The sequence below is a fragment of the Pararge aegeria genome, chromosome 17 (genome assembly GCF_905163445.1).
Source record: "Pararge aegeria chromosome 17, ilParAegt1.1, whole genome shotgun sequence".
Taxonomy (NCBI): domain Eukaryota; kingdom Metazoa; phylum Arthropoda; class Insecta; order Lepidoptera; family Nymphalidae; genus Pararge; species Pararge aegeria.
Window position 1 is genome coordinate 5,432,450 of NC_053196.1, and position 17,089 is coordinate 5,449,538.

Below are 17,089 nucleotides of genomic sequence, written 5' to 3' on the forward strand. Positions count from 1 at the left end.
TAATACTGAAGGGTAGGCTTTTTATAACTCTTACAATGCCTATCCTTAAGTTTTTTATAACTCCTACTGGAGATTTTGTTCATTTTATATTTTTTTTTATATATACATATATATATGTATATATTTACTACGACAACGCACACATCGCCATCTGGCCCCAAAGTAAGCGTAGCTTGTGTTATGGGTACTGAGATGACTGATGATTATTCATATATTGTCTGCATGCCCTGTGCATATAGTGCATATATTTTTTGTCTCTTACCCGTGCTAGCCCTGCTGGAGGGTCTGCCTATAATCACCACGCTGGGGATTTAATAGGTGTCACCACGGGTTGGGTATCGCAGTAGATAGTAGTAGTAGCACAGAGGAAGCTGCTACCCGTATTCCGTTGTACTCCTTTAGTCGCCTTGTAGAGAAGTGGTGAAAACCGTATTCCGATTTGCTGTCACACATGGAATTAATAGATGGTCCCATTCAGGTGGTGCCAATAACGAACCTGCGTGTTCGAGCGGCGACACAGACATTGTTAGTGGGTCGGCCGGGCCCCGTATGGATACAAGCTGCAGGGTTAAGTGCTACAGCACTAATGTCCCTGCAACCCTCGCCGCGTGTCACGTGGAGCCTCCGAGACCCTACGGCTGCGAGGTTATACACCACCCATGCTGATGGTAACTATTCCAATTCAAAGTTTATATTTGTGTCACTACAGAGCACGGCTGTATGGGAAGGGTTCAGGCAGAAGTTCGGATTGGTAGATTTCCCACGCCTTTGTATTATATACCACAATCATATAATGTTAAGGATTACTTAAACGATAAAAAAAGATGTGGGTGGTGTGGGTGTGAATTGCTCTAACTTCATAGCTTAATATTAATTTACTTTGAGATAATGATAACAAAAAAAAAAATTACCTGGCTAAGTTTGTTGTGGGCTCTTAGACCAGGGCGCGTTTGGAACCCTCGTAGCTTTAGGTTTAAGGTGGCGAACGAAGTTATCACCATCCCCTTACAATTATGTAAACATATATGTATGAACGCTTTATAAGTGCCTGTGATAGGCCTACACGAATAAAAAAATTTTGAATTTATCAGACATCCAAGTGTCCCGACAATGTTATAGCAAGTGAATTGCAGTAAACGCATTAAGCAATTACAGCCGAGGATCAAAGTAGGTAGGTAGTACTTGTTAAATTTCTCACTATCTTCGTGTACTTTTCCTTCTGGGTGGCAGAAGGCGTATGTTATTCCTATTCCTAAAACAGCTAATCCTTTAACTCCGTCTCATTTTCGACCAATTTCTATTCTTCCTTTTCTCTCTAAAGTTTTGGAACGTATTGTTAGTAAACAACTTTCTCTTTTTCTTACTAGAAATAATTCTCTCTCCCCGTTCCAATCTGACTTTAGACAAAGGCACAGTACGGTCACAGCGCTGACAAAAGTCTGCGATGACGTACGCAAAGGCTTAGATAATCATTGGTCATTCTTGTTCTTCTGGACTTTAGTAACGCCTTTAATAATGTTGATTTTGACTTGCTTCTTGCGCTGCTAAGGTCGTTGAACATTTCAACTAAAGTAATTGACTGGTTTAGATCCTACCTGTTCGGGCGTCTACAATGCGTCAGATTTGATGGCAAATGTTCCTCGTTTTCTCCCCTCACTGCTGGTGTTCCTCAGGGCGGGGTTCTGTCACCTCTTCTCTTCTCAGTTTTCATAAACTCTATCTCTTCTGTTATTTCCTCATCTTTTCATTTCTATGCTGACGATCTACAGATTTACGCTTCCGAAACTGTTGATGGAATTTCCTCTGTTATCTCCAAGCTTAATTCAGACTTAAACAATATCTGTAGTTGGTGCATATCCTTTGGGCTTGCGGTAAAACCTGCTAAGTCACAGGTAATCGTCATTGGTAATCCAAGGCTACTGACACAACTCAATGATCTACCAGCAGTTTATTTTGACGGTGTAGCTTTGCCTTACTGCAATACGGTTAAAAACCTTGGGCTTATTATGGATAGCTCCTTTTCATGGGCACCACAGAAAATTTTTGCTACTGTCGGTTATCTAAGGCGTTGGAAGAATCTTTTGCCGATTAAGACGAAGATTGTGTTAGCCAATACCCTCTTACGTCCTATATAAATAAATAATAAATAAATATACTACGACAATACACACACCGCCATCTAGCCCCAAAGTAAGCGTAGCTTGTGTTATTTTTTTTTTTTTTTTTTTATAAATTTATTGTTCAAAATAAAAAGTTACAAATATTTTTCCAACATAATTATCCATCCCCTTAGAAACTATGCGTTTATGGTGGGGATGGCAGGTTCGCAAGTGTATATCTAAAAAAAAAAAAGAAAAAATTTATTCAACTACTTAATCTTAATGTAAAAATATTTAAACAATCTTAATCAAACAGTGGCATTTTTGAACTATTAGCTAAAAAATGTCTTTTACAATTTCTTAAAAATATATGTTTTTTTCCATTTACACATTGCAAAGCAGGTGGGAGATCTTCAAATATTTTTGGTAATATGTATTTATAATTCCTTCTTCCGTACACATTATGTGTTTTCGGTAGAATAAACTTTTTATAACTAGGCAGTTTCCGAAAATTACCATCTCGCCCTTTACGTCTAAGATGTTGTATATTACCAAATTCTTCCTTAAGTACAGCTAACGTAACTTTGCTCTGCACTGGCAATAATTTACAATATGTGAATAATTCATGGCATTCCTTTGAGTATTTTAGTTTGATTTTTTTAGGTACTATGGTTTTTAACATTTTTAGTTGTGGGTTGTATATTCGGGTAATATATGTTTTATATGTTCTACCATAACTACTCAGACCGTATCCAATTATTGATTCTGCTAGTGCCAAGTATAGTAATCTCAGCGTCTTGTAAGGAAGTTTATATTTGAGTATGTATAACCTACTTAATATAGCTCTCAGCCTTTCGCAAATATAGTTTATATGGGGTTGCCAATTAAAACGAAAAGCAATTTTGAGACCAATATACATATGCTCCTCAACCATATCTATATGGGTACAAATGCAATGTTGTATCCTGCCGTGCAAGCAGTCGTGCGCATGCGCAACTATATGAGCTTTATATTCTGCTTTATTGTGAGCAGAATGAATATGCATGGCCTTCGTTTTTTTAATATTTATCACCAGCCCTAAATCATGCGCCCATTTGCATAGGGTGTCGAAGTTGGCTTGCATCATGCGCTCGGCCGCCCGCACGTCCCGATTAGCGACAATGATACATGTATCATCTGCGTATTGATACACAGATCCCTCCTGAAATAGGTTACACATGTCATTTACATACATAAGATATTCGGTAGGTCCTAGTATCGAGCCCTGGGCTGTTCCTTTAGTCGTTTTTATCTTGTTACTAATGATGTTATCGATTTTTACACATGTAACTCTGTTTCTATGATAATCCTTGAACCATTCCAGGAGGGGTCCCTGTATTCCGCAATTAGTCATACTTTTATATAGCTTATCATACACTAACAAGTCAAAAGCTTTACTAAAACCAATAAAGACAACGAGTACATGCTTTTTGTCATTCAAGTACTCGTTTACTTCATTTGTAAACTGACATAGTAATTGAGAAGTACTCGATTTTTTTGGAAGCCGAATTGTTTTGTGTTTATAATGTTATGTTTTTGCAAGAATTGTTTTATACTATCACCTAGGTACTTCTCAATTACCTTGTCGATGCATGACAATATGGTGATTGGCCGATAGTTGTTAAAGATTTTGTGACCACCCCCTTTATATATGGGCCTAATTATGCCAATCTTCAGGGCATCAGGATATGATGTATTAATTAGATGGGTTATCACTGGTGTTATGTATTTATTTAAATTCTTTAAATCTTTTGCTCTAATTTTGTCATACCCAGCGCTTTTTTTTTCATCGATATTCTTAATTATTTTAGAGACCTGGTTGTTCGTTGCCCGCCCTAGCCTCATTCCCCCCCACCCCCTTCCCCCCAGATACTTCTGAGATACGGCACAAAGCTTGGTTACACGTAACAGCTGTCAATTTAACATTTTTTTCAAACTCTTTTGCGAAGCTGTTAGCTAGAACATTTTTTTCTAAGTTAAAAGATTTTAATAGTAGTTCATCGACTGATATTCAAAATTTGCCACATATTTCATTTATTAAATTCCATAATTTCTTAGAGTTTCTAAAATATTTCCTAATTTCATCCCTAATGTGTTTATGTTTGAGATAGTTTATGTATTTATTTGTTTTATTTCTATATTTGTTGTATAAAATTTTGTTATCAATATTTTCTGGATTCTTGAGCCATATTAAATATAATTTTTTCTTTTGAGAACACATTTTAAGCATTTTTTTATTTATCCATTTGCAATTACTTCTATTATTACCGTTTAGTTTTGTAACTCGCGAACAGTTACTGTAAATAGTATTAAACTGCTTGCAAATAAAGCTGTAAACTTCAGTAGGGCAGTTGAATGACAGCGCTGCGCTCCAGTCAACCTGACTTAGTTGCTGTGATACATTCTTGTTATTAAATATTGTAATAAGTCGCGATGCCTTTGAATTATCGTTCACGCGGGGCCGGTGACCTTGTCGCTGCACGTCAACTGCGCTCGCGCACATAATCGTGCATGCTATTATACTATGGTCGGCTATAGGTTCATTTATAGTTGCGGTGTATACAGGCATAGCGGAGGCGAGCCGCGTAAATACGTGGTCTATACATGTTTGAGTTATAAGTTGGCCTTTCGTTTCTATTCTAGTGTACTGGGATATACCACAGCCAAGACCTAAGTCTGACATTTCGTTTAAGTAGGTCGCACTTGTACTGGTTATTTTTTTTAAATCTATATTTATATCGCCTATTAGTAGTAAGTCGGATTTATCCGTCGTTCTAGAAATATGCGACGATATCTCTGAAATGAATCTTCTTTTACAAGTATCTGGTGGCCGGTAAACGGAACATAAGCTTAGTTTGTAGTTATGATTAAATTGTATATAACCAGTCACAGATTCAAAGTACTGGGTAGGTGAGGGTAACAATGTAAATGCTAGTTTTTTATGTACGTATACAATTACGCCACCCCCTCTTCTGTATTTTCGCAAGTTCGTGTACATATTATACTGTGGTAATTCAAACAGGTTTTTAGTTGAATCTCTAATATTAACTTCACATAATACAATAATATCTATACAACGTTGACTGTTAGTGATTATATATTCTATGTAGGAAAAATTGAGTAACAGTGATCTTATGTTGACTGTTAATGTAATCAATCCTTCTTTATGTTTTGGAAGAGAACTAATGTACTCGTTCCAAGAATCAAAATTACCTTCTGATAAGTTATAATCATTGTTATTCATTACGATGTAGTACAGACAAAAAGTAAAAAAAAAAAAAACAAGTAGATATTTAAGCTATAAGGTGGATATTCAGACCTTTATATTATTCAGGCTTTGTTTTTTAGCGCCGTTACCCACTTCTCGACGTCACTCTCCGATCTTATTGCAAAGATTTTATCATTTTCGGACTTCCTAATTAATATATTACCGCGTTTACACCATACGAACTGCACTAGGTTGGTATCCTTGAGCTCAGACTTGGTCTTCCATAAAAGGTATGCCGTTGTTGGAGTGAGAGCTTCTCGCAGATGTATTCTGCCTTCTCCATCCTTCCCAATTACTCTTGGAGAGAGTGAACATGCTTTGGCTGCCTCTAGCCATTTGTCCCTGCATCCCTCTCGGAGTGTCAGCACAACGACCGAAGAGTGTCTTTTTTGAGATGCCGACCCTTTACTTTCTTTTCTATAAATCTTCTTGATGTCATTATTATCTTGATTGATAGCATTTCCAATTTTCATTACTATTTCAGATAAATTTTCTTGTTGTTCTTTTGGTATTGCACATCATGCACAAAAGCAGTGCCTACCCTAAAATTGATATATAACTCGTATAGGGGGCTGACTTTTGGCTGTCTCCTCTGTATGCATACCCTGGTAAGAAACCTAGTGCACGCCACTGCTAGGCCCCCACCAGTTTAATTATAAAAGTAATAATCATCGCTAAAACCATCACCTGTAACCCTGTCTTGGATTAATGACGATCAATGCTTTAAACGAGGATGATTGTGGAGTTTCTAAACTTTCTTCCAGATCAGTTGGAGCGATCCGTAGTGGAAGGGTTGTCTGTGCGTGTGGTACCTCTGAAACCCGGCGTAATAGCACTTGACGTCCGAGTCAGAAATATGGGACAGGTGAGTAATTTGTTATTGTACGGTTGTGTCTAGAAAAAGAACCACGATACAGAATCCCGGACAATGTTTTACTTGCCAAGTATCCAGTTCTTTGCTACCGTGTTTGGTTTTTCGCAAAAAAAAAAAAAAAAAACAATTTTTGCTGCGCCATTAATTTAAACTAGCGGACCCGCGCGACTTCGTCCAATGTCAATTTAAAAAAATAGTCTTATGTCCAATATAAATGACTCCTAGCTAGATCGATTTATCTCCCCCGGAACCCCCTGTATACTAAATTTCATGAAAATCATTGGAGCCGATTCCGAAATTCCAATTATATACTCGTATATACAAGAATTGTTTGTTTAAAGATATAAGATTAAACAAAAATGAGTGCTTTTTTGTTATTGCATCCATTTATTATTTGAATCGTTTTTAAACATATTTCCATTATAAAGTAATTTGCTTACAAGATACGGTAGATAAGAAAACACAGATTGTAAGCTTTTTGGCTTTACATATTTGACCTATTTTTGTTATCATCTAAAATTAACCATATCCTGTTCTACAGAGAGCATTGTGAAAAGGATAGCCCCACTTTTAGACACTACAAGTTAGCCCTTGACTGAAATCGCACCTGCTGGTAAGTGATAATGCAGTCTAAGATGGTCGCGGGCTAAACTAATAAAAAAAAGGAGTATGGTAGTCATACCCCTAATCGGTTTCTACGCGACATCGCACCGGAATACTAAATCGCTTAGCGGCACGTCTTTGTCTGTAGGGTAGGGTAACCAGCCCCGGCCAAAGCAGAGACCAGACCAGAGAATATTAAGAAATGATAAATTCCTAAATTATCCCTGCTGAGAATCGAATTCGGGACCTCCTAATTAAATTCACAGCGCTCACCGTTGCGCCAGGAAGGTCGGTAAAAAATAGTTTAGTTGTCGTCATAATTTTTAGATCAAAATCAACACGTATTGAAATTAATAAAAATACCGCGACGAGAAAGGAGCTTTTTTTTAATTAATTTAAAATACGAGAAAGGAGCTTTTTATAGAGAGGTCCTATTGTTTCCCCAGATAGCAGAATCCCGTTTGTGGGACAGCACAATCGAAATCCTCGGCGTATCGGACATCCGTACATCAATCGACGGTCTGTCCCGGGAGTTTAATACCGGGGACCGCCTCTCGATCGCCGCGGGTTCAACGGTTCGCTTGAAGTCCTTGCCCCGGGGCAGCTGGTCCGCGTACGAGGATGGATCGTTCGAGGTGAAGAACAACGGCGATGTGGTCGCAGTGAGGCCCGGACACGGAGTCATATTTGTGAAACACAAGGACGACCGGAATAACATTGACAGACAGAGCGTAAGTGGCATTTTTCAAATTAAACCAAACCAACTCAAGGAGGTAACTTATAAAAGGTTTTATATAAATATCGAACTGGCTTGCAAAGAAAAAGCTGTTTATTGATAAAAAACAAATAGACACTTCGACGCGGAAATAATTATATTGTTGTTCGTTTTTTGCAAAAGTGCCATCTATGTGCCTATTTGAATAAAGAAATATTTGACATTGAATACTTGTTACCGCCAGAAACGAAGATTAGTTTCAATTTACACGCATTATTTGAGAAAATAAAATACCATACAAGCTGATTAAACGTTCGTCCATCAATGCCTCTTTTCTGGCCGCTGCAATAATGTAGTTTATATAGTTTATATTATGTAACCAGGTAATCCACGTGGAAGTATCCAAACCCCACTACTGCACAGCGGAGCCGTCGGGAGAGGAAGAATCTGCAGCGAGGCTTGTACTAAGAAACTCGCTTGGAAGAGAGCTCTTGGCGCCGCAGGCGAACGTGTCGCTTGGCTCGCCGTTCGCCGCGCACGTTCGACGAGCCGTTGACAGGTTGAAAACATACACACACGTACATTAGGGTGGCGCAAAAAAACAGACTATTTTTTTTTATTCGGTTAAAAGTAAATTTAATTATCGGTTTTCGATGTTTTATGAGCTGTCTCCAAAGGACAGCTCAAAAAATTTCGCCCAGATATTTTTAAAATTTTAAAAATCATCAAAAATCGAATTTTTTTTTAATCATTTTCTCGATTATATATTATTAGGTATATTTTTATAGACCAAAAAAAAAAAATTCCTGAAAGCTTCAATTAAATATTTAAAATTTTAAAAGGTCGTTTAGAATTTTTTTTATTTGCAAGTTCGTTACTTTGGATTTTGTCGAGCGACCTTTTAATATTCAAATTTAAATTCTATACATTTTTTTCCTTTTTTATACAATTTTTGTCGATCATTTTATTAAATAAAAGGTTTTTTCCCATGAGACTAAAAAACAAAAATAGTCGTTTTTTTTGCGCCACCCTAACGTACACACAATGCACAGTAGATAACTTGCAATCAGTATATCAGTTCAGTAATACTAATGCTTTTCATTATTATTGGTAACACCAGATAAAATCACTCATTGAACTGTCTTTGGATTTATTGATACTAATTTTGGTCGATAATATTCAAAAAACTATTGTTAGAAAGAACTTCAGAACTTACAGAATGTGTATTGTGTGATTTTCTAACCGTGTTTACTTATTCCATCGTGTGATAGTTAGCTACGATTTATATGGTATCGAAAGAGCGCCATCTATTGACAGTAAGGTTTCTCAGTATTGTAATTAGATGGCGGTCGAACAATTGCGTGACAACGTAAGGTATAGGTACAACAATCGGATACTCGGAATGTTCTTCAAACATTTTTAGACGCGTGATAGTTAGCTACGATTTATATGGTATCGAAAGAGCGCCATCTATTGACAGTAAGGTTTCCCAGTATTGTAATTAGATGGCGGTCGAACAATTGCGTGACAACGTAAGGTATAGGTACAACAATCGGATACTCGGAATGTTCTTCAAACATTTTTAGACGCGTGATAGTTAGCTACGATTTATATGGTATCGAAAGAGCGCCATCTATTGACAGTAAGGTTTCTCAGTATTGTAATTAGATGGCGGTCGAACAATTGCGTGACAACGTAAGGTGAAGGTACAACAATCGGATACTCGGAATGTTCTTCAAACATTTTTAGACGTGTTTTTAGCTAACTATAGCTACGATTTATATGGTATCGAAACATTTTTAGAGCATTCTTTATGTACACTGCTCAAGCGTTTTTTTTTTATTTCTGTTATTTACTTTTCTAGTGCCCTCGGTGACGAGCTACTGATAGCGGGAATGGAAGTAGGAGGTGCTTTTCTGAGCTTCCAAAGTTCCATTGGCGGTGTTACCGTTAACGACGAGGTCTGGGTTACGAGTACAGATTCATACGCGAACAGGGTTATAGGTAAGTTCGCTCTAATTTACGTATATGTATCTTCAGAGTCAAAGTTAAAGTCACATATTTTCTTATTTAAATAGACACGTCAAAAATGGCATATGTCATGATCATCATTTTTAAACGTATAACTTGGATATGTTTGATGTTGTCATTAAACTGTTTCAATTTGTTTTTTGTTTGTATACTATATAATTTATGGCCCAACCTGTTAATCGAATCGTATTCAAGCTATATATTTATAGCAAGTAATTTTTTTATTTTTTTAGCCACAGGTAGTTGGGCGGTATGCGTCGAAGGAGTGGGATGGCGGGCGCCACCCTCCATACGTCTATACCCAGGCGCCGGAGTCACTCTGGCTATATTGACTCAAGACGCTTCCGCTCGTCACGTGCTCCGCCTCGACCGTCCCGCTTCCACATACATCATACACCAGATACCAGTGCAGAAGGTAAGATAGCTTTCTCTTTCACACTTGTGATCCAGCTTCCGGAGTCACTCTTGCGATAATGACGTAAGACACGTCCGCTCGGCACGACCCCCGTCTCGACCGTCCCGCGTCCACTTTCACCAAACACCATATACCAGTGCAGAAGGTTAGATAGTTGTCTCTTTCAAACTTGTGATCCAGCTGCCAGAGTCACCCTTGCGATACTGAATACAGTTTTTTTCTCACCAGATGGAATTTATCTCCGGTGAATGGCCAGCATCCCTTGTCCCACTGTCCATTGAAGCTTCTGGTCTGACGTCAAATCCGCTGATCTGCACGGAGGAACAGAAGTACGCATTGGAAGATGTACAAGTCGAATTGCCTTACTCATGCAGAACCAAGGCGCCTCACACTGCGCAACCCATTTTGGATATTAATACTGGTAAGATAGTAACTAGTACCTAAATCATTTTTAAGATGTACGTTCGGTACATTCTTTTCGATGAAAACTCATTAGGGACAAAACTGACGTGTAACAAGCAAGCGAGCGACCCAAAGTCCCAGCTTCATGAGACAATTCTGAAAACGTTTGCAGAGCGAATTGACGAATGGATTAAATAAAAAACGCTCAATGCCGTAGAATAAGAATAGGTTCATTAAGCATTATTACCTCTCCCAAAATTATCATCCTAAATTAGACAAAGCATACATGTGCGGACGGCACTTCACAAAATTTGTCAAACTCGAACCTTCATAGTATTATAGTATTTTATTATTATGTATGAATTTATCTTTTTCCAGGGCAGCTTGGTTGTACAATAATCCCAGCAACATTGATCAGGGAAGCATCTGAAGTAGAACTGTGTGCGGAATGGGGAGTGGCCCGCACTTGTACCAAAGTACAACTTCTCCCACTTGTACAAGTTTCAAGCATGAAACTCTCACTTCAAAGCCAACCAACCAGCTTCACAGTAACTGGACACCCACACGCCTTGAAACTTGTCAGAATGACCACATCTCCAGGCTTGAAACTCGATATTGACACAAAAGATGGTGAAATCAGTGTTTTAATTAACAGTGAGTCTGTGACTTGTGGTATTGGGTGGGTCAATGTGGTGTCAAAGTTGACGTCTCAAGAGATTAAAGTTGAAGTGGAAAGGGAATGCGAAGTTGGCTGTGGAACATTATTAGGAGCAATCTTCTCGCTTATAAGACCATTTTTGCCAACCCTTGTGACCATTGTGGCGTTAGCGGCTGGTTATACTTATAGTGAGTTACATATTATATATAGTTATATATAGTGAGTTTTATACATATTTTTGTTTTCTTAAGGCAATTGAAGTTTTTCATGGCTATATTATTACAACTACTGCCTCACTTACTTAACCTATATTTCATGTTTATCATTTAAAAACATATAAACCATATCTCTGTCATTTCCATTGATGAACTACCAGAGATAATAGAGATTGACTTTAAAATACTTAAACAGAATATACATACTTATATCTGTTCTGTTTACATATTCTGATATATCTATTAAGAAGTGCCTATTTGTAAAATCTGTTATAAAATATATAAAATTAAAAAAAAAACCTCTGACTGCTTGGACCACTTTTGACGATTTTTTTTTCTCATTTCCTACAGTTCAGTCACGTCTACAACAAAAAGGGCAGATTAAGTTGCCAACTGAACCAGCACAGACTGTGCTGGCTGTAACTCCACCGCAGCGCAATAGAACCTGGTCGAGAAGCCCATACGCGTCCGCCGGGCCCGCTGCCCCGGTCTATGGTGACTCCAGCATGTTGCCAGATGCTAGCTTCTCACCAAACTCAACGAGAATCCACTCAAGATTCCTTTAGAAGACTGTACCTATCAGTGACTAAATAGTAAAAGTGACTTAAGTGTTTTTATAATAAACTGCAAAAGTGACACAAGTGTTAAAAAGGGTTTTTATGACAAGTGATATGGTTAGTTACAACCATGCCATGTACACTTAAGTAGTTGTGACTAAGAATTTCCAAAAGTTTTTGTGTAGGATACTTAGCATAAAGGAAGTGAGGGATGCCAGGAGATGTTATTTTAGGTTTTCTTTTTTCTCATCTTGTGCTAGTAACTATAAAACTTTGGGTTGCTGTTCCATTAGTTTACGGCACGGTTTTTTTTTCATTTGAAGTCATAATTAAAACATAATGGTCATAGTTTTAAGGTGTAGAATTAAATAAAATAGACTTTGTTCTATGTTCAAATATGCTGCGGGAATCTTATTAATATGCTTGTAATATAGACGTCAATGTTAAATCATTGTTGTCTGTTATGATTTTAACTTTAAAAAAAACTACTATCACCGGAGGTTTACTACTAGCAATGATATTAAACGATGGTACAGCAGTATTATTTTAAATTGACAGTTCAGTTGACATACCTTGCTACCCTAAAATAAATGAAAATATAGTAATACTGGTGAGAGTGATAGTAGTAAGAGCCCTGGTGTCTTATCAATGATTGCTTTATGAAGGCACCTAATCTAAGACGGACTAAATATAAGGAGATTAGTGAAAATACTTTTGTGGCAATGTAAATTTGCTAATAGGATAAATGTAGCATGTTTAATAATCTTGGATTTTGTACCTTTTTATACAAAAAAAAGCATTTGTGAAACTACTATATTATAGTTACATAATTATTTTTTTTATCTTATATTTAAAGCCTGACCAGGTAAATAAAAAACCTAGTCAAGGGGCGTCACATTGGCATAAAAGTATATTTGACACGTATTGCCATGCAAATGTGACGCCGATTGTATAGAAAAAAATGGTTCCTGTTTGATCCACAATATGGCAGGTTTTTTATTTTCATATTTTTCATACACATTCAATTATATGTTTAAAAAATGATGAATATATAGCATAAATACCTGCTTTGCTAAATTTGTGAATATTCTAGTAGCAGAAACCATAAGGGTTGTAATTAAAAAGATTAGTGAGTGAAATCATTAAATTATTTTTATATTTAATTTATTTTTTTGAAATCATCCAAAATTGTGAGGATTGGTTAATATAAGAAAAAGTTCAACTTGACTGCATTTGTGAATATCCTAAAGATCAAAAGGGTTGTTATTATAAAAAAAATTGACATAAGAACTGACTTTGTTATTACAACTAATAAGTAAGAAATAAATATTTTCTACAACATTTTTAATTCTGTGCCATGTTACTTAGTATAGATGATATACTACATTTTCCTTTTAGTAGAAGTTTCAGTTATGTTTTTACATTTTACTTGGCACAACTTTCTACAAAACTTTGTAGAAAATATTAATTTCTTGCTTGTTAGTTGTATAACAAAGTTGTTTAGTTAGTGGGTAGGTTTGCTGCAATCATACTAAGTTATTAATAGCCGACTGTCAATTGCTCATAACCTGCTACAAAATATTGCTTTTCCCGAAACCAGGGTGCTATTGCTTGAGTAGTTTTCCTGGCACTTCACCATCAGGTCCTTTATTATGACGAGCATCTACAATATACCATAATCACAGCGCAAACAGTGTAATACTAATTCATATTGTCTAGTTTCGCTGGCCATCCTTGGTCTTCATCATCAGTTGTCGCCCACATCCTCATGACCAAATGGCGCTTTACGATAGAAAATGCTCAAGTTACTTTAAAAATACTCAAATCGCTATTGGTGTCCCTAATTTATTTGAAAAGTTCCCTCAATTTCTCCAGGATCTCTTCACCAGATCTTAACTTTATGAAAATAGGACCACATGGGAAGTATATACAGTCTCAAACAAAAATATTATTATTCAAATCGGTTTATCAGAGTTCTCAGCTAACTAACATAAAAAAACAAGTGAATTGAGAACCTCCTCTTCTTTGTAAGTCTGTTAAAGAATAGCTATAATTAGTGATTTCGTATTTACAATAATAATCCTAATTAATATTACATTCCTTCACGCCCAAACTAAGCCACCAATCAACTAGATTTTTGCCATGGTTTTTGTTGATGGAGGAGGATGGAGATTTACTACTACTAGGCTACTTTTACCCCAAAAAAAAACTTTTTCCATGGAATTTAAAAAAATAACCTTAAAACCGCTACTAATAAAAGGCTACAATAGCTAGTTATATTTTTTGAACACATTGGAAATTCTAATGGTTTTTAAATATATGCTCAGCACATTAGTTATTCCCTGCTGTATTAATAATAAAGTATTCAAGTAACCAAAAAGGTTGTAACAAAATAGACATAGTGATTAAGAAATTGTTTTTATTTTTAATATGTACTGTAGATATGTCTGAAATTGTCATTGTAGGGTCAGTAGAGACAACTAATTTCTTAGCTTTTGTGAATATGTATTCTAAAAAAATTACTTAAGTTGACTGATTATATTTTTATATTGGTTGTTTCAATTTTCAGACATTGTACCTTTATATCCATAATATTCTAGTGACTGTAAGGCTTGTAACAAAGTTTGTCCATTCATATGTTTCAGATTCTTCTTTTGCATATTGTTATAAAAAGTCAAGATACCTTTGTTACTTACCCGAACTAACATAGTTAGTTTTTATCTAATAAAAAAACATATTGACATTATTGTTACTCTTCTATCAGTTCATTTGTTGTAATATAAAATATAAGGGGACTGTTGTAATTTTTTTGTTATGTTAACGTTAAGGTTAGAGTGGCCGAATAGGCTACTCTTCGCTTGACTTAAGAGAGGGTGGTTTAGTTGTAAAATTGCAATTGAAGTTGCATCTAAGCAACTTTTACCCATGTGGTAACTGATTTTAGAGGTCCAACTTTAACATTGACCCCATGAGGAGAACACAGGCTCTCTGACTCCATGACTCAGAGAGCCTGTGTTCTCCTATAAGAAGTCGTCATAAGATCTCATAGCTGATAAATCATTACGTCTTGTAAGTATGATGTTTAACTCAGTTTGGTTCGTCTGCCAGTAAATTTCAGACGTAAATTAGTATTAGTTGTCACTGGATATTTATTAATTGATGATAATGATGATTACAAAACCTTTGAAATGATTATAATTTATAATCATTAGAACATACTTTAATGTTGTTTTAATAACCTACATGAAACTTGTACAAAAGTGCTAAGGTTTTCAATTATTAATTTTTATAAAGAATAATTAAGTACTTTGACACAAAGCTACTATAGTTTTACTTTTTTGTGGTTTTGTTAAAGTTGTGATGTAAATAGTAAGAAAAATAAAAAGGATTTGTGTACATTTTCGTTTTTTTTTAATTATTTCAATAAAGTCGTACATTGGCATAACATGCATTTACCGTCCCAGTTTTAAAACTGAGCGTGAGTTTCAAAATTCGGTGGCTTGAAAGGACGTACATTCAATTAACAAGCAAAAACTGCCAAATATTTTCAAGTACCTACCTATTTTGAAACCTGATTTTTTTACATAGGTACACACAGGTAAGTATATTTTGGCTTTAAAAAATATAAATGTAGAACCGGAAGTGGTTTCTCGAATAATTTTGCATTTTCGGTAATATAAACGTGTTTTCAAAAAAATATTGTTATTTAATTATTCAGTGTTGATAAGAGAGAATTTAAATTCATTTTACTTAAATGTAAAATGATATTTTTACTATCCATCAATAAAGCAATAAGATTTTACTCACTTCGCGACGATTTTACCTTTGTCTACTTCTGTCGTCCATGGTATGTGCGTATGGTTATACTTTATGGTTTGGTATTCCCCATTTTAACTCAAAATAGCTTAACAAAGACCAAAGTTATAGTTGTTATAAAACTACAATAAACAATTATTAGTAGGATTACTTTAAATTCAGACGCCAAAGGACGCGTTTTATTTTAACTTAGGATATTCTTCCCATATTCCTAGTAGGCACTAGTAAAACATAGGAATAAATTGGAACGAAGAAAAAGTTTGAAAGACTTAATCAAATACTTTTGCAGCGGATACATACCTACGTTTATGTTACGTTTACATTACATTAATTTAAGTTAATCATCTTTAAAAGTTTCACCAAGCATTTTTATAAGATCCTGTTGTGGTGAGCTGGGTAAATTGGCTGTGTAAGTAAGATCCATATTATTTTTGTTTTTTATGTGGGCTGTTATATTCGTTTGTCCAATATTCTTATCTAAATTAATAGTCTTATTTTTTATCTTCTCATTTCCTAAGTCTATAGGAAGCTGAAGCTTGACATAATTCGGTTTACACGATCCTACTTTTTCCACTGATCCCAAGAGATAGCTTATTTCGCTCGTTTCAATACAGCTGCTTTCGTATTCCTCAGATTTCTTTGAATCATATTTGTAAATATTTTCCCCTAAATTCATAAGGACAGCCGTATTAAGCGTTGAAGGCATACTAAAAGTGCCGTCTTTCTTTTGTAAACCTAATCTAAGAAGCACTGAAATTTTTGTGTGGTATTCTGAAAACCAGAGTATTAACGTATTGCACAAACCATTGTAATCATCATCAGTAAATGTATTAGAAAGAGATTCAAATTTTCTCAGAGCATCTTCGAAAATGCACGTAGCGAAGTATTGCGGCATAAGTTTATTTACGCTTCGCAAATGTCGCCGACTAATGTCAAATATATTTTGATTTATAGCTACAGAGAGCTGCCATTTGAATATCATCGTCATGAGATCCCATAATTTGCTCATGGAGTAGTCATCCAGTTTCATAATGGATGATGCAGAAATATCTTGAAGCAGTTGTTTAATGACGGCATGAGTAGCGACCGGTTGAGGTATAAATAGCTCTTCCATTAGTTTGGGATGTAGCAGAACAGTCACAATATCTGTAAGTACTGAAAATAAACAAAATTTGTCTAATTGTTTTGAAAAAGTAAAAAAAAGCTGGTACCACAGTTTTATTATGAAGCAAATTACCTCTTTCAGCCTTATCCAAAGGTATGTGCTGCGTTTTTAACCTCTGATCTATAACATAGATCATTTCACAACCTAAATTCACAACAATAAACGGTGTAGCAAAGTGAGACATTTCTTCACACTGAAAGCTGAGCTTTGACTAAATCAATACTGGTTCACT

General features: G+C 35.8%; 2 protein-coding genes across 2 annotated transcripts in view; one reads left to right on the top strand and one right to left on the bottom strand.

The window, feature by feature from the left end:
• LOC120630828 (nuclear pore membrane glycoprotein 210) overlaps positions 1-14,979 on the top strand; it is a 35,055-nt gene extending 20,076 nt beyond the window's left edge. Inside the window, exons 21-29 of the mRNA XM_039900122.1 lie at positions 479-668; positions 6,171-6,271; positions 7,330-7,614; positions 7,982-8,157; positions 9,463-9,602; positions 9,863-10,044; positions 10,273-10,465; positions 10,825-11,292; positions 11,671-14,979. Coding sequence (XP_039756056.1) covers positions 479-668; positions 6,171-6,271; positions 7,330-7,614; positions 7,982-8,157; positions 9,463-9,602; positions 9,863-10,044; positions 10,273-10,465; positions 10,825-11,292; positions 11,671-11,885 — 1,950 coding nt within the window. The 3' untranslated portion in view covers positions 11,886-14,979. The remainder of the gene's footprint in view (positions 1-478; positions 669-6,170; positions 6,272-7,329; positions 7,615-7,981; positions 8,158-9,462; positions 9,603-9,862; positions 10,045-10,272; positions 10,466-10,824; positions 11,293-11,670) is intronic.
• A 715-nt stretch (positions 14,980-15,694) lies between these two features.
• On the bottom strand, positions 15,695-17,063 carry LOC120631084 (protein OSCP1). Its single transcript, XM_039900512.1, has 2 exons — positions 16,930-17,063; positions 15,695-16,847 (listed from the first exon to the last, which is right to left on the bottom strand). The coding sequence occupies exons 1-2, from the start codon at positions 17,039-17,041 to the stop codon at positions 16,030-16,032; spliced, it is 930 nt and encodes a 309-aa protein (XP_039756446.1). The 5' UTR covers positions 17,042-17,063; the 3' UTR covers positions 15,695-16,029.
• Positions 17,064-17,089: the final 26 nt, after the last annotated feature.